Genomic DNA, 17,817 nt, shown 5'->3' with positions numbered 1-17,817 from the left:
GCCGCAGCCCCTCTGCTCTCACTAGGGAGCTCCAACTCAGACACTCCCTGGGCAGGGGGACGGTGCTCTGGTGCCCCTCTGGTGGGACGGGAACAGGTGTCAGGCCAGGCCAGTGACAGTCTCTCAGTCTGGACGTCTGGGTTCCCCCTAGCGCCACACAAGCTGTAGTCATAATGAACAGGTCGGATTATGAACAGGAGGCTGCCAGGCAACTCTCCAACACCACATTCTACAGGCCACTATCCTCCGATCCCACTGAAGAATACCAAAAGAAACTGGACCATCTGCTCAAGAAACTCCCTGCTATAGCACAGGAACAAATCTACAGACACACCGCTAGAGCCCTGACCAGGAGTATTCTATCTGCTACCCAAGATCCATAAACCTGGAAACCCTGGATGCCCCATCATCTCTGGCATTGGCACCCTAATGGCAGGATTATCTATTTGGACTCTCGCCTCAGACCCTATGCTACCAGCACTCCTAGCTATCTTCGAGACACCATCGACTTCCTGAGGAAACTACAATGCATCGGTGATCTTCCTGAAAACACCATCCTGGCCACCCTGGATGCAGAAGCTCTTTACACCAATATTCCACACGAGGATGGACTACAAGCTGTCAGGAACAGTATCCCTGATGAGGCCACGGCACACCGGGTGGCTGAGCTTTGTGACTTTGTCCTCACCCACAACTATTTCAGATTTGGGGACAACTTATACCTTCAAGTCAGCGGCACTGCTATGGGTACCGCCTGGCCCCACAGTATGCCAACATTTTTATGGCTGACTTAGAACAATACTTCCTCCATAGGCAGCGGGTTATATTCTTTTGTGGTGGCCGAGCTCCAGCAATATTCAGGGCTGGGGGCTCTGCTCCACCAATATTTGGAGCTGGGTCTCTCCCCCGGCCCCGCCTGGAGCGGGCCCCAGCCCCCGTGGGTCTCCCCCTTGCCCCGCCGCTTCCCTGCCTGGAAGAAATCTGCACACGCCTCTCCCGTGCCTGCTTGTGCTGCCCATGTAGCACATTCCTATGAGGAGCCCCGCTCCCGGCAGCAACTGCTGTCTGCTGCCCCAGGGACCTAGTGCCCCCCATCTGCTAATGGCAGGGCAGGCTACCCTTACCCTGCCCTTCCACCCTAGCCCTGAGCCTCTCCAACGCCCCAAATCCCTCATCTCCAGCCCTCATCCCCCCGCACCCTAATCCTCTGCCCCAGTCCTGAGCTCCCTCCTGCATCATGAACCCCTCATCCTCAGCCCCAGCCAGAGCCCTCATCCCCACACACCCTAATCCTCTGCCCCAGCCCTGAGCCCCCTCATCCTCATCCCCACGGCCCTCACCCCTGCTCCCCCTCCTATCCCCAAACTCCCTCCCAAAGCGTGCAGTCCCCCTTCCCACACACCTGCTCCTGCCCCCAAACTCCCTCCCAAAGCCTGCACCCTCTCCCTTTGCACCCCCTCCCTTTGCACCCCCTCCCACCCTCAAACTCCATCCCAGAGCCTTCACCTCTCACTCCCTCCTGCACACCCACCCCCTTCCCCAGCCCGGAGCCTGCACCCAGCACCCAAACTCCATCCCAGAGCCTTCACCCTGCACCCCTCCTGCACCCTAATCCCCAGCCCAGGACCTGCACCCCAGACCTCCTCTCCCCATCCAACCCCCCTCACAGAGCCTTAGGCAGGTAGGGGGCGAAGTTTGGGGGGGCGGGTTCTGGGCACCACCAAAATTTCTACAAACCTGCCACCCATGGCTTCCTCAGCTCTCATCCCCCAGTGCCCCTCCTCTACTTGCGCTACATTAATGACATCTTCATCATTTGGACCCACGGGAAGGAGGCCCTTGAGGAATTCCACCTGGATTTCAACCATTTCCACCCCACCATCAACCTCAGGCTGGACCAGTCCGCACAAGAGATCCACTTCCCGGACACTACAGTGCAAATAAGTGATAGTCACATAAACACCACCCTATACCAGAAACCTACTGACCACTATACTTACCTACATGCCTCCAGCCTTCATCCAGGACACGTCACACGATCCATTGTCTACAGCCAAGCCCTAAGATACAACCGAATTTGCTCCAATCCCTCAGACAGAGACAAACACCTACAAGATCTTTATCAAGCATTCTTAAAACTACAATACCCACCTGGGGAAGTGAGGAAACAGACTGACAGAGCAAGACGGGTACCCAGAAGTCACCTACTACAGAACAGGCCCAACAAGGAAAATAACACCAGTGCCCATCACGTACAGCCCTCAGCTAAAATCTCTCCAGCACATCATCAACAATCTACAACCTATCCTGGAAAACAAGACAGCCCTCCAACATGAAGCAAATACTCACCAGCAACTACACACCACACCACAGAAACACTAACCCTGGAACCAATCCTTGTAACAAACCTCGTTGCCTACTCTGTCCCCATATCTATTTTAGCGACACCATCAGAGGACCCAATCACATCAGCCACACCATCAGGGGCTCGTACACCTGCACATCTACCAACGTGATATATGCCATCACGTGCCAGCAATGCCCCTCTGCCATGTACATTGGCCAAACCAGACAGTCTCTACGCAAAAGAATAAATGGACACAAATCAGACGTCAGGAATGGTAACATACAAAAGCCAGTAGGAGAACACTTCAATCTCCCTGGACATTCAATAACAGATTTAAAAGTAGCCATTCAACAAAAATCTTCAAAAACAGACTTCAAAGAGAAACTGCAGAGCTAAAATTCATTTGCAAACTTAACACCATTAATTTGGGCTTGAATAAGGACTGGGAGTGGCTGGCTCACTACAAAAGCAATTTTCCCTCTCTTGGTATTGACACCTCCTCATCAATTATTGGGAGTGGACCACATCCACCCTGATTGAATTGGCCTTGTCAGCACTGGTTCTCCACTTATAGGGTAACTCCCGTCTCTTCATGTGTCAGTATATACTGCCTGCATCTGTAATTTTCACTCCATGCATCTGAAGAAGTGGGTTTTGTAGCCACAAAAGCTTATGCCCAAATAAATCTGTTTGTAAATCAAGGTGCCACCGGACTCCTTGTTGTTTTTGTGGATACTTCCCCTCTGATACTATTTCCACTCAGGGCTCCAGGGCCTCGCTTCACCCCATTGTGTGGAGGATCAGGTACTCAGTCCGTTCCTGAAGCTGGCCTGTGGGTCCTGCCCAGAGGGGCTGGTGATAGGGGATGGGGCTGCAGAGAGAGGGACTGGCAGCCCTGCTCCCTGGGGCCCCGAGCTCACCAGGACAGGCAGCAGGGCATAGTCACTCCCTGGACACATCCCCTGGGGAGGGCAGCAGTGCAAGTCCCCCTTGTGAGCAGCTTCTCCCACTGGCCAAGGGAAACCTCACACCCGTGTGTGTTACAGGCCTGAGGGGTAAGACCAGTATCAACCGTGCCCTCAGGCCAGGCAGGGCCGGTCTGGACAGAGATGGCTGAGGGAGGCTTCTCATTCTGGGAGTGGGTGGAGCCAGTTCTCCCACCGCTCCCCAGGGAGGGTAGCTGGGGCAGGAAGAAATGGTCACCCCAGGAGCGGAGCCTCCATCACAGCAACGGGGGACGGCAGGTCCACAGAGCCTTCATCGGCGAAGAGAGGGCCTAGAGCTGCCCTCACAGGGGGAAGTGGAGGGCACCCAGACTCCATTCGGCAGGGAGCTCCTTGGCTGAGCTGAGATCCCCTTGCTCCTGCAGGGTCAGGGGAATGAATTCACCCTGCCCCAAGCCCCAAGGGAGACAACCCTTCGGGAGTTCCTGGAATCTGTAGTGGGGTCTCCTGGCTCCTACCTCCAGGGCGCACATTCCAAAGGAGAAAATGTCCACAGCTGTCCCGTCAGCTACATCTGCAAAACCAAACCAGACTGGTGTTCCAAGCCACCACCAACACTGGGAACACCCCAATGCAGACCTGCCCTATGCCACACACATACCCCACTCTGCCCTATGCATCACCATGCCCCCCGCATCTTTCCCATTCACACCTCCCCCATGCATCTGCCCCATGGCCCCCTTTTCCGCCCTACACACCTGCCCCATGCCCCTCCCCACTACCTACTCTATGCCACCCCTCTGCCCTCCCACCGCAGGAGGGAGCCGAACTTACAACCATACTCCGGGGGGAAGAAATGCAAGTTGCGCTGCTCCTCTCTCTCAATCCTGATGGGGCTTCGGAGATCGTCAGGGATGGCTGCATGAGGGGGACAGAGCATTCAGAGTCAGAAACCCCCTAGCCCACAGCTTGTCCCCCAGGCTGTGTTCAAAGACCTAGATCCAGAGAGAGAACAGGAGACTGCAGGGATCTCTGCATTTTCTCCGAACTGCAGCCTGCCCAGCTCCCAGGTAGTCAGAGCCCCCACGGCTCCTGCTCCCTTAGAGAGATTCCTCTCCTGTATCTGCAGGGGCAGAAAGGTCCCTGACAGGAAAACCAGCTCTCACAGGGAGGAAGCTCTTCCCCAAAGGCCTTCAAAGATATCCTTCCACACAGTATCAGCACAGGCCCCTAGTGTCTGTTGTGCTTAATGGAACTAAACACTTAATCCCAATTGTAAGATCAAATGCAAAAGGTGCGTGCCAGTTCATAAAATGTCACAATAACCCACTGTGACATTCTATCCTTAGAGGAGCATGCTGTCACCCCCATATTCCTCATTTTCATATAGTCCTGATCTTACATATAAAGCATGCCTTGTAAGGTATCAGGGGAAAGGTTATGATCTGCTGAAAGTCAGTTCTCCATCCATATATGTATATCATTAACACATATGAAGTTATGAGAATTGTGTAGTATGGTTGTCACTAGAACATGCTGTAAGTTGGGGGAATCAGCCAAATATTAGCTCCCCAGAGGCAACACCAAGGAAAGTAGCCAACACTTGGGCGGGGTGTCAAACAACCATCAACACCCATTGTCCAGCAAAAAGTGACAAAGAGTCCTGTGGCACCTTATAGACTAACAGATGTATTGGAGTATAAGCTTTCGTGGGTGAATACTCACTTTGTCAGATGAATGTAGTGGAAATTTCCAGAGGAAGGTATAAATATGCAGGCAAGAATCAGGCTACAGATAACGAGGTTAGTTCAATCAGGGAGGATGAGGCCCTCTTCTAGCAGTTAAGGTGTGAACACCAAGGGAGGAGAAACTGCTTTTGTAGTTGGCAAGCTATTCACAGTCTTTGGTCAATCCTGAGCTGATGGTATCAAATACAGTTCCTTATATCTCCTTGTCAAGTGCTGGAAATGGGCCATTTTCATTACCACTATTTTCTCTCCTGCTGACAACAGCTCACCTTAACTGATCACTCTCCTTATAATGTATATGCTAATAAATTAAATAATAAATTGATTAATGGAGATATCCTATCTCCTAGAACTGGAAGGGACCCTGAAAGGTCATTGAGTCCAGCCCCCTGCCTTCACTAGCAGGACCAAGTACTGATTTTTGCCCCAGATCCCTAAGTGGCCCCCTCAAGGATTGAACTCACAACTCTGGGCTTAGCAGGTCAATGTGCAAACCACTGAGCTATCCCTCCCCCATTGTTTCATATTCCCTGTATATATATATATCTTCCTTCTGTATTTTCCACTACATGCATCCGATGAAGTGAGCTGTAGCCCATGGAAGTTTATGCTACAATAAATTTGTTAGTCTCTAAGGTGCCACAAGTACTCCTATTCTTTTTGCGGATACAGACTAACACAGATACTACTCTGAAGCTCAGCAGTTTCTCTTTCCTGAAGTTTTTTTGCTGTAGGATGGCTACCTTTAAATCTGCTATTTTGTGTCCAGGGAGGTTGAAGTGTTCTCCTACAGGTTTTTGTATATTGCCATTCCTAATATCTGACTTGTGTCCATTTATCCTGTTACATAGGGACTGTCCCATTTGGCCGATGTACATAGCAGAGGGGCATTGCTGGCATATATTACATTGGTGGACGTGCAGGTGAATGAACCGGTGATGGTGTGGCTGATCTGGTTAGGTCCTGTGATGGTGTTGCTGGTGTAGATATGTGGGCAGAGTTGGCATCGAGGTTTGTTGCAGGGATTGGTTCCTGAGTTAGAGTTACTATGGTGCGGTGTGTGGTTGCTGGTGAGAATATGCTTCAGGTTGGCGGGTTGTCTGTGGGCAAGGACTGGCCTGCCACCCAAGGCCTGTGAAAGCAAGGGATCGTTGTCCAGGATGGATTGTAGATCGCTGATGATGCGTTGGAGAGGTTTAAGCTGAGGACTGTAGGTGATGGCCAGTGGAGTTCTGTTGGTTTCTTTCTTGGGCTTATCTTGCAGCAGGAGGCTTCTGGGTACATGTCTGGCTCTGTTAATTTGTTTCCTTATTTCCTCATGGGGGTATCGCAGTTTTGAGAATGCTTGATGAAGAACTTATAGGTGTTGTTCTCTGTCTTTGAGGTTGGAGCAAATGCGGCTGTACCTCAGCGCTTGGGTGTAGACGATGGATCGTGTGGTGTGCCCGGGATGGAAGCTGGAGGCATGAAGGTAGGCATAGTGGTCGTTGGGTTTTCGGTATAGGGTGGTGTTAATGTGACCGTCACTTATTTGTACCGTGGTGTCTAGGAAGTGGCTCTCCCATGTGGATTGGTCCAGGCTGAGGTTGATGGTGGAGTGGAAGCTGTTGTCCAGCAAGGGAGCTACAATGTAATGACTCACCTGCATGAGGCCACAACAGGGGAATTGCTCAACCTTGCTTGGAGAGACTCAGCCTATGTCTACACTAGAAACTTCAAAGCACTGATCAAAGGGGAGAGCCTGGGTGAAGAGCACCAGCCAGCCTGTGGTGAGAAGCATCTAAGTTTGTAAGGACATTGAAAGTGTTGTGATCAGCTTAGAATGTGTTTTGCTTTTATTTCATTTGACCAAATCTGACTTCTTGTGCTTTGACTTATAATCACTTAAAATTTATCTTTATAGTTAATAAATCTGTTTGTTTATTCTACCTGAAGCAGTGCGTTTGGTTTGAAGTGTGGCAGAGACTCCCCTTGGGAACAACAAGCCTGGTACATATCAATTTCTTTATTAAATTGACGAACTCATATAAGCTTGCAGTGTCCAACAGGCATTAACTGGACACTACAAGACGGAGGTTCCTAGGGTTGTATCTGGGACCAAAGATATTGGCTAGTGTCATTCGCTTGCAAGTAGCTGGGAGCAGCTTCCATGGCAGAGGCTGTGCGTGAACAGCCCAGGAGTGGGGTTCTCACAGCAGAGCAGGGTCAGGCTGGCTCCCAGAGTCAAGGATTGAAGTGACCTAGCAGATCACCGGTCCGGATAACACCAGAGGGGAATGTCACACCCCTCACTTTTTGTCAACTTGGAAGTTAACCATGGAAAACAAGTCAAGTTGTTTTCAGCAAATGAATGATATGAACAAGTGCAAGAGAAACTGGATTAGTCCAAGCAAAAAGGACCCACTGATATGATTCAATGGCTGTTGAAATCATGCTTGCTAACAACAGAGGATGTGGAGCCAGAAATTGATGAACCAAAATTGGTGTGGTGGATATTAGGCCTAATTGGTGGACAAAATAATGAGGGGATGGGCTATGCTGCCCCCTTTTGCCCTTTTTTGGGGGGGGGGTTCTTAAAAGGAGATTTTGAAAAAAAAAAACAAAAAACACCTCATCTCTCATCCCACCTTGTATCCCAGTTCATTTTATCTCACCTAGGGTTTCTATAGTTCAGGTTCCCAAAAAGCCATGGGGGGGAGGGAACCGAGGGCTGTGTATACTGGGAGGGGGCATTTGCCAGGGTGCCGGAGGGGGTATTTGGGGGTGCTGGAGGGGTGTGTGTGTGTACTGGGAGGGAGTATTTGGGGAGTGTCAGAGGGGTTATTTGGGGGGTGCTGGAAGGGTATGTGTGTACTAGAAGGGGATATTTGGGAGGGTTGGAGGGGGTACCTGGGGGATGCTGGTGGGAGTATTGGGGGGGGCTGGAGGGGTGTGTGTACTGGGAGGGAGTATTTGGGGGTGTGTGGGAGGGGGTACCTGGGGGATGCTGAAGGGGTACCTGGGGCTTCACTCTCGAGGTTGAGGGCAGTGTCATTCCCTGTCATGGTGGCAGGGCGGCTGGCACAGGCCCGGGACGCAGCACCAGCTCATCAGTCAGTGCCTCCCTTCGGGCCTTTCCCCCTCTCCAGGGCTGGACTGGGCCTGGGTGGGATCTGGCAGATGCGGCTGCAGGGGAGGGACCAATTGGGGTATGGAGACGGCAAGCAGCAGCTCCAGGCACCAGCACTCCAAGCGCGTGCCTGGGTCAGCAAGCCGCGGGGGTGCCCTGCCAGTCCCTGCGAGGGCGGCAGTCAGGCTGCTTTCGGCGGCTTGCCTGCAGGAGGTTCGCCAGTCCCGTGGATTCAGCAGCAATTCAGTGGCGGGTACACCGAAGCTGCGGGACCAGCAGACGTCCCACAGGCAAGCCGCCGATCCGCGGGACCGTGGACCTCCCGCAGGCAAGCCGCCGAAGGCAGCCTGTCTGCCATGCTTGGAGCGGCAAAAAAGCTAGAGCCGCCCCTGGAACGGCTCTTTCTGAGCTGCAACGTCTGCTTGCAAAAACCCCAGACATTGTCTTTTACCTGAAAAATCCACCCAGCCAGAGGACGGAGGATCCAAAGAGAGGTGGTGTCTGGGAACCCCTGGACGTAGGGTAACCCTAGTCTCAGCTCACCTTCCCTGAGCCCAGCCCAGATGGACAGAGCAGCCTGAAAGGCGTCCTTCCGCAGGGGAGGCCACCAGGCCTTGCTCTGGTTCTAGGAACTTTGTTTTTCACTGTGAGGTCTGAACGTCATCAGGGCTCCATGACGCCCATGCTCAGCCCCCTTGGGGGACACCCAATTGCCAGCACCCAAAGGCACGAGAGCTCCTGCTCGGTTCCCTTCCTATCAGGTGACTTTCTGCTCCCCCCCCACACATCCCATCTCCCTCTCTCAGCAGCTCACCAGCCCCTGAAAGCCACGATGACCTGCCCACCAGCCTGCCCTGGCTAGGGAGAAAAGACCCAACCAAATGACCTTTCTGACTGGAGTGGGACCCAGGGTCCAAGCACCAGGCTCTGTGGTCCACCCATGGCTGACCAGCCGGCCTCTGTTCCACAGACATCAACAAAAGCCGGATCCCCCCCACCCCGCCTTTGCTATCATAGAATCATATAGAACCCTAGGGTTAGAAGGAACCGCAAGGGTCATCCAGTCTAACCCCCTCCCACAGTGCTGCATTTGTTGGGTTTAAGCTATTGCAGACACAAAAAACCTCCCGCAAAGAAGCTTCCACAACCTCCCTTTCCTACCTCTCCTCCAACTTATATCAGTCTGTCTGTTAGAAACAGGGGAAGTGCATACCCTTCCCACATCAGGACAGAGTAAAGTTAGCCCCTCCTTTTCATCAAGGAAAGATTATTCTGGAAATAAGATGCTCTGATATTTTACTCCCAAAAGGAGAGAGACTTTTTGATTGTTTTGCATTATCACTCAATTTCAGCTTCAATATGAAATGCTTGTTTAAATTTCTTGTTCTTTCTTGTGTTTGATCAAATAAACGTTCAGCTTTAGAATGAACACTTTGGGGTGTTTGGCAAGGAGCCGAGTAAAACCAAAGTCTCCGTAGAACTCCTCCCCCGAACCTGAATATCACTATTTTCATGTTGGGCAGTGAAAAAGTTCATAAACACCTCTAACTCTTCTGGCCCTTGAGAGTAATCCAACATGCCCCACCGTGGGGTCAGGAGAGGGACACTCAGGATCTAAAGCTGAAGGGATGGACAGGCTAGGAGAGATGATAGGGGAGACACTCACCATTTGCAAATACCCTGTGCCAGACTGCAGGGCGGGAGCAGGACCAGACCAGGAACAGCAGAGAGATGGCGGGAGGGAGACAGGCGGAAGGGAGATGTTATCTCCAAACCACAGCATTCAGTGATGCACCCAGATGCCTGCAGGTCACCCCCCTCACCCGCCCAGGCCACAGCCTGCCAGCCACACCCCCAGCTGCCTGACAGACACCCCCCCTCACCTGCCCAGGCCAGTGCCAGCCACCCACCCTGCCTGCAGGTCACTCCCCTCACCCACCCAGGCCAGAGCCAGCCAGCCACACCCCCAGCTGCCTGACGGACACCCCCCCTCACCCACCCGGGCCAGAGCCAGCCAGCCACCCAGCTGCCTGAGGGACACCTCCCTCACCCACCCGGGCCAGAGCCAGCCAGCCACCCTGCCTGCAGGTCACCTCCCTCACCCACCCGGGCCAGAGCCAGCCACCCACCCTGCCTGCAGGTCACTCCCCTCACCCACCCAGGCCAGAGCCAGCCAGCCACCCAGCTGCCTGAGGGACACCCCCCTCACCCGCCCAGGCCAGAGCCAGCCAGCCACCCAGCTGCCTGAGGAACACCTCCCTCACCCACCCGGGCCAGAGCCAGCCAGCCACCCAGCTGCCTATGGGTCACTCTCCCACCACCACCAGGGCCAGAGCCATCTAACACACTTGCCTACAAAACACCCCATGCACCCACCCACCCACCCGACTCCCTGCTGATCATCCCCCCCCCCAACCCGGGCCAGAGGTCCCCCTGGACCTGGCTCCCTGCGGGTCACCTGTGATAGAGTCTTCACCTCACACAAGCCAGAAAAGACCAATTTACCTCACATGCTGTGCCTCCCTGGAGGGGCACCAGGGCCTGGTAAAGCCTAGCTGGAGATGAAGCCCAGCTGGGGAGGAGCTGGGACAGGATTATTAAGCTGATGTGGCAGCAGGAGGCAGATGCAGAAAGGGAGTTGGTCAGGGACAAGGGGGAAGTCCAGGGGAGAGTTAGCCCTGGCCAAATGCCTTGGACTAGAGCAGTGTTTCTCCACCGGGGAGCCTGGGGGTCACGGGACAGGTTGCGGGGGGGTGTCACAAGCAGGGCTGGCATTAGGGGCTAAGAAGCAGGGCAGTTGCCTGAGGCCCCATGCCACAGGGGCCCCCGCAAAGCTAATTTACATGTTTCAGCCCCACGCCCCGCAGGGCTGAAGGGCGAAGCCCCACACTTAAGGTGGTGGGTTGCAATTTTTTCTAGTAGGGGGTCACGATTTTTTTTAAGTCCATGGGGAGTCGCCAGCACAAAAAAACGAGAAACACTGGACTAGAGAATCTGGCAAGAGGCCACAGGGAGCAAGGGAAGCTGCAATGGCAAACCCCGAGATAGACCAGGAGATAGAGAGGTGGGGTAGGAAGGAGCTCAGGGAAACAGCAACAAGGACTGAGACTGACAGGCCTGGGTTGCTAGTCAAAGAGTCCCAGGGCTGGAACCTGAAGTTGTGGGTGGGCCCAGGTTCCCCTACCAGCCAATGGGATACAATTGAGGTCTATAAAATCATAAACAGTATATGAAGAAAATGAACAAAGTGTTATTTACCCTTCATATAACACAAGAACCTGGGGTCACCCAGTGAAATGACTAGGCAGCTGGTTTAAAACAAACAAAAAAGTATTTCTTCACACACCACACAGTCAAGCTGTGGAACTCGTTGCCAGGGGATGTTGTGAAGGCCAGAAGTATAACTGGGTTCAAAAGAGAATTAGATAAGTTCATGGAGGAGGGTCCATCAGTGGCTATTAGCCAAGATGGGCAGGGATACAACCCCATTCTCTGGGGTTCCTAAACCTCTGACTGCCAGAAGTTGGGACTGTACCACAGGGAATGGATGACTTGATAAATTGTTCTGTTCACTCCCTCTGAAGCATCTGGCACTGGCCACTGTCAAGAGAGAAGATACTGGGCTATACGGACCATTTGTCTGACTCACTATGGCTATTCTTATGTTCTTGCCCAATATATGCAGATGGATCATCCCCTCCACCTCAAAAAATGGAGGAAGAGGAGAGACAGCATACTGTGTACCAGAATTAGGAATTAGTATATATAAAAGAATATCTGATTTTATAGCGGCCATGACAGAGGGACTAGTGGCAATAATGCTAGCGTTAATTTGTACATCCAACAGCAGCAATCATTTTTTCTGAAGAAGTATTAAGCCTTAGGGAATAAGAAGGGTGCCTCTGTATGTAGAAGTGATTTAATCAATGTAATGACATGCACCATGTAGCACTAGCTGGGATCCCCGTGCATGTCGAGGTAATGGGATGAAATGGCAGACAAAAGAGTTACAAACGTGGTAAAAAATGGAAGGGTTGCCACAGAAATACCCTTGAATAAACAGGAATTTGAAAACTTAGGATAGGAAAATTTAAAAGAGAAATGGCCAAAAATTTGGATCAATGGGGAAAAAAGGCATAAGACTTTCTGTGTTGTGCCCTAGAGTTGAGGATAACAACATGCCTCAGGGTCTGAGCAGGACAAAGGAAGTAATTTTGTTTAGGGCACTAACTGGCCATTCTGGTTTAAACAAAAATCTTTTTCGAATACATGAAACACAAAGATGGACTATGGGAGCACGGGAAGGGAGAGAAAACATCTGATCACCTGTTATGGTACGCTAGGGCTTTGAGAAAGAAAAGGAAAAGCTTTTTGAGAAATGTCAATGGCTTACGGAAAGAAGTTACATAAGGTTATTAAATACAAATATCAGGAAATGAGGGAGTAGCTTTAGAAAGGGGCAGAATGAGAGAATACAAACAGCTAGGTATTTAGTAACTGGAGCTGGTGGCAGCTAGGGACCACCCAGCTAAGTCTGTTTTCTGGCTGGGAAGGGGTGGGCAGAGAAAGGAGGAGGCTGCAGAGAAGGGGCCTACAGGCACTCGCTAGGGAGAACAGGAGCTGATCAGGTACAGGGAGGAAGTCCAGGGAGAGTACGCCCTGGGGCCCTGCCCTGGACTAGGAAGTCTGGCAAGAGGCCAGAGGGGTGAAGTAGCCACGGGGGCAGACGTGCACCAGAGCCACCCACTCAACCCCCTGAGTTCACCTCTCTTAGCTGGGAGAAGCCTCTCCACACTGACCATTCACCCTGGCAGCAGAGGTGGGAAGGGGCCCTCTTCCCAGTACCTGAGCCAATCTTTATGAGGCCGTTGTGCTGGATGAAGACAGTGTCACTCGTCAGGTTGCCGTGGATGATGGGCGGATCGCAGGAATGCAGGAAGCTGTGGGAAGATCAGAGCCCCCCTGAAGTGTTACCAGCCTGCTGGCCATGAAGTGGCAAGCCAGGCAACACACAGGGAGAGAGGAGGCTCACCTGAGAGCGGAGAGGATCTGTGTGCACCAGCGCTTCCAGGCCTAGAGGAGAGATCAGAGCACCCCGTCAGATAGGGAAGCCCCATCACAGCCTGTCTAGTCCCCAGAGAGCAGAGCAGGATCATTCCCTACAATCTGCTCCTCAGGGCTTTGTGTGAACATCCCCTGTGCCGGGCCCCCGGGCCCCTTCTCCCCAGGGAGGGATCACTCGCTAGCAGCAGGGTCCCAGACCTGGTCCCTTGGGAGAAGGTCTGTATCAAGCAGGAGGCCAAAGCACACAGATGGGCCATATTAGTCTCCCCTGCAGCAGCTATCTGAAAAAATACAAGCTAGGCTAAGAACCTGGCAGTCCATGATTCTTACCCGAGGAACTGGGGGCCTGGGACAGCACTCAGAGAAAACAAGTGGCTTACAACCCACATGACTTGGTTCTTCTTTGGCCCCATCACCAGAGCATCACAGACCCCAGTGGATTTATCCTCACCGCTAGGGAGGTATTACCCCCGTGTCACAGGTCAGGAACTGAGGCACAGAGACAAGAGACTTGCCCATGCTCAGAAAACAAGTCATTGTCACAGAGGGAAAGAGAACCCAGGGCGCCTGTGTCCCAGGCCACTGCCATAACCACAAGCCCATTGTTCAGATTTGAAGGATTGGGGGTGACCTCTTCCCTCTCCTGAAGTATAATGCTGTCTCCATGGGAACAGGTTTCAGAGTGGTCGCTGTGTTAGTCTGTATCACCAAAAACAACAAGGAGTCCTTGTGGCACCTTAGAAACTAACACATTTATTTGGGCATAAGCTTTCGTTGGCTAAAACCCACTTCATCAGATACATGGAGTGGAAAATACAGGAGCAGGTATAAATACGTGAAAGGATGGAAGTTGCCTTACCAAGTGTGAAGTCAGTCTAACGAGACAATTCACTTAACAGCAGGATACCAAGGGAGGAAAAATAACTTTTGAAGTGGTAACGAGAGTGGCCCATTTCAGACAGTTGACAAGAAAGTGTGAGTAACAGTAGGGGGAAATTAGTATTGGGGAAAATAGGTTTAGGTTTTGTAATGACCCAAACACTCTCAGTCTTTATTCAGGCCTAATCTGATGGTATCCAGTTTGCAAATTAATTCCAGTTCTGCAGTTTCATGTTGGAGTCTGTTTTTGAAGTTTTTTTGTTGAAGAATTGCCACTTTTAAGTCTGTTATTGAGTGTCCAGGGAGACTGAAGTGTTCTCCTACTGTTTTTTGAATGTTTAAGTTATCTTTCTTCCCTTGGTATCCTGCTGTTAAGTGAATTGTCTTGTTAGACTAACCTCACACTTGGTAAGGCAACTCCCATCCTTTCATGTATTTATACCTGCTCCTGTATTTTCCACTTCATGCATCTGATGAAGTGGGCTCTAGCCCATGAAAGCTTATGCCCGAATAAATTTGTTAGTCTCTAAGGTGCCACAAGGACTCCTTGTTGTTTCTCCATGGGAAGGCTCCTGATCGAGAGTCCCCTCCCTACAGCATGACCCTGGGGTTGCTGAGTTCTGCTCTAGGAGTTGCCAGAGTTAGCAGTGGGTTGTCAGAGTCCTGGCTTTTATGGTTAGACCTTGCTCAGGTTGGACAGTAATGCACCCAGCCTTGGGTCCAAAGACTTCACACAGGCTGTGCTTAGGGACCCCTGGATGTTCCTATCCCCAGACGCCCCAAGGGAAGTTCTGCTCTTAGTCCCCAATTCTGATCAAGCCGCCACCCCCAGCATCAAGCAGAGGGTTTGTGCTGCTCACAGCTTACCCCTATATGCCCATCTGTACCTGACGCCTGTTCCACAGAAGCAGCAAAGAATCCTGTGGCACCTTATAGACTAACAGACGTTTTGCAGCATGAGCTTTCATGGGTGAATACCCACTTCTTTGGATGCAAGGGACTTGCATCCGAAGAAGTGGGGATTCACCCACGAAAGCTCATGCTGCAAAACGTCTGTTAGTCTATAAGGTGCCACAGGATTCTTTGCTGCTTCTACAGAACCAGACTAACACGGCTACCCCTCTGATACTGTTCCACAGAGAGGGTCTTCGCTTCAGGGGCCTGGTGCGCTAAGCCACCCGCCATGGCTGGGGCGCTAAGCTACCCACCCATTACAGACCCTCCCAGACAGGGTGAGGAATCCTACCCGAGCGTTCATGGCCTTGTGGTTTTTCTTGGTTTTCTTCAGGAATTGTTTCAGGCTCCCCGAGGACACGTATTCTGTGATGAAGATCACCTGGTGGAGGGGGAGGGAGGTGTCAGCTCAGCCACTGCCCCAGGGAGTCAGAACAGCCCTCCCTGCAGCCCAGCTGGGGTCTCCTGGGTCTGCGCCAATATTAGGCACCCAGGGCCCTCTATCTGATACAGGGCTTAAAAGCTGCACCCCTCGGCGCAGCGCTGCCCAGGGAAGAGAACAAGAACCAGAGCTGGATTTCTGTGCACCTCTGGGAAGGGGGAGGAGGAGAGACACCTGAGTCAGGATCCCCTTCTGGTAGACACTGGCATCCCCGCCCTGGGGCACCTCCCCTTTGCCGGTGTCCTGGCACCCCCTTACCCGTGCCTTGGAGTCCTTCACATCCAGCCAGTATTTATGTAACTTCACAATATTGGGGTGATCCACAACCACCAGCTGCTCAAACATGGTCTTGATCTTCTCCTGTGGGCAGAGGGCAAGGTGAGCAAGGGGGGCATCAGCTGGCATGTCGGGGGGGGGGTGAGATGCCATGATGGGGAGTGAGCTACAGGGGAGCAGTCTGGGGGTGCAGGGAACATCAGGACCTATCAGAGGCTGCATGGGGTACTGTGGGGCCGTCTGCAAGGGATAAGGGGAGGAGTGACAGGAGATTGTCTCTGAGCACGCAGGAGGCATGGGGGGTGATCTCTGATGTTACGGAGGGTGGGGCAGCCTTTAAGGGGAGGAGATGAGCAACATTTCAAGGAGAAGGTACAGGCAGAAGGAACCTGAGCTGTAGGCCAGCAGGGAGCTGCAGGTCTGGGGTTTCAGGGAACTGGTGACTGGAAGAGGGAGCTTTTCCAGCCAGCTGTGTCCCCACAGGGCATGGGAGCAGGAAGGAGCCACTCACCTCGTGGGCCTTGAAGGCCTTCTTGTCTGTGAAGTGCAGCTCATTCCACACCACCTCTACGCCCTCCTCCGTGTCCATGGCCAGGAAGGTGCTCTGGATCCCAGGCATGTTCCCCTGGTTCACCTGCAAGGCACCCACACGGACAGTAACAGGCGCTGGCTTGGGCCGAGTCCCGCCAGGCCTTCAGGCCCACAGCATCTGGCCAGCTGGCAGAGAGAGCGGGTGAGAGGGGATGGGGGAGCTCGCAGGTCACGTTCAGGCCAGGGGAAGGATGCAGCCGGCCAAGCCCGGCAGTACAGGAAGCTTGTGCATCCCCAGCCAGCCTCCGGCTCCTTTTCCTGCACATGGCAGCAGTGGTGGTGCAGCTGCTCTGGCTCCCAGATGTGAAATGGATTTGTTCTGCTGCCTCCAGTGGCTGGAACGCAGTGTCCCTGTTGCTAGGGCCTCTCTGGCCACAGCCTGGGGGGGTGGCTACTGCCAGAGCCCGGGGGCTACAGCCACAGCCCGGGCGCTACAGCCACAGCCCGGGCGCTACAGCCACAGCCCGGGGAGAGGGGGTGTTGCCAGAACCCAGGGGCGACAGCCACAGCCCGGGGGGGCTGCCAGAGCCCAGGGGCTACAGCCACAGCCCTGGTGGGGTGGCCACTGTCAGAGCCCGGGTGCTACAGCTATAGCCCAGGCGCTACAGCCGCAGCCCGGGGGGGGGAGGGGGCGCTGCCAGAACCCAGGGGCGACAGCCACAGCCTGTGGGGGCTGCCAGAGCCCAGGCGCTACAGCCACAGCCCGGGAGCTACAGCCACAGCCCGGGCGCTACAGCCACAGCCCAGAGGCTACAGCCACAGCCCGGGCGCAGCCTCTGGCCCGCCTGTCCCTTGCAGAGGGAGATGCAGGCGCAGAAGGAGGAATGACACAGCAGTCCCAGGAACTCATTAGGAAGGGACGATGGAGCTGGGCAGGCAGCCCATGGCCCAGCTCCTGCTACAGGCAGACAAAGCGCCTCTGTTCTCCCCTGGGGTCTCACGGGCTTCACGTGCTTTACACAAAGACCAGTACAGAAACCCAGGAACGCTGCCAGTCAGCCTGATCCCAGGGTCAGCTTCCTCCTCAGCCCACAGGCAGCGGGCAAGGGGCACGGGAGAGCACAGCATAGCGGCTCCAAAGCCTGGCAGGAGAAGGATGGAGGGTGCATGGACAGACACCAGCAGCTAGCTACTTGGGAGGCTCAACCCCTGCTCCCCGCTGGGCGCTCTGGGTGATCACAGAGGGGAGCTCCCCGGGGAGTCACAGGGGTTCGGGTGGGAGCAATAGGGGGAATGGGCAGGATGCTCTGTCTAGGGAAAGGCGGCAGGGATGCACCACAACGCCAGCACCTCCTCTGACTCACTCAAGGGGCCATGTTCATTCATACATTTGAACCTGGGAGGAATAAACACAGAGCAAGTGACTCCCAGACAATGGGGACAATGCCTGGAAGTAACAAAGGGAGGTGGTGAGGAGCTGTTCAACAGGAGCCACCCAGACTCATACCATGCAGCTTCCATCT

The 17,817-nt window shown here is 53.4% G+C and overlaps 1 protein-coding gene across 3 annotated transcripts in view; it reads right to left on the bottom strand.

The window, feature by feature from the left end:
* NRBP2 (nuclear receptor binding protein 2) overlaps positions 1 to 17,817 on the bottom strand; it is a 55,459-nt gene that overhangs the window by 20,504 nt on the left and 17,138 nt on the right. For all 3 annotated transcript variants that reach the window (XM_039527403.1, XM_039527404.1, XM_039527402.1), the window contains exons 2-9: positions 16,275 to 16,397; positions 15,746 to 15,847; positions 15,338 to 15,427; positions 13,181 to 13,221; positions 12,994 to 13,088; positions 9,815 to 9,838; positions 4,126 to 4,209; positions 3,810 to 3,865 (exon numbers count right to left, since the gene is read on the bottom strand). In XM_039527403.1, the coding sequence (XP_039383337.1) occupies positions 3,810 to 3,865; positions 4,126 to 4,209; positions 9,815 to 9,838; positions 12,994 to 13,088; positions 13,181 to 13,221; positions 15,338 to 15,427; positions 15,746 to 15,847; positions 16,275 to 16,397 (615 nt within the window). The remainder of the gene's footprint in view (positions 1 to 3,809; positions 3,866 to 4,125; positions 4,210 to 9,814; positions 9,839 to 12,993; positions 13,089 to 13,180; positions 13,222 to 15,337; positions 15,428 to 15,745; positions 15,848 to 16,274; positions 16,398 to 17,817) is intronic.

This window comes from Mauremys reevesii, linkage group 2 (genome assembly GCF_016161935.1).
Source record: "Mauremys reevesii isolate NIE-2019 linkage group 2, ASM1616193v1, whole genome shotgun sequence".
NCBI classification, from domain to species: Eukaryota; Metazoa; Chordata; order Testudines; family Geoemydidae; genus Mauremys; species Mauremys reevesii.
Note: the sequence above shows the minus strand (reverse complement) of the source record. Positions and strands in the feature narration are given on the sequence as shown.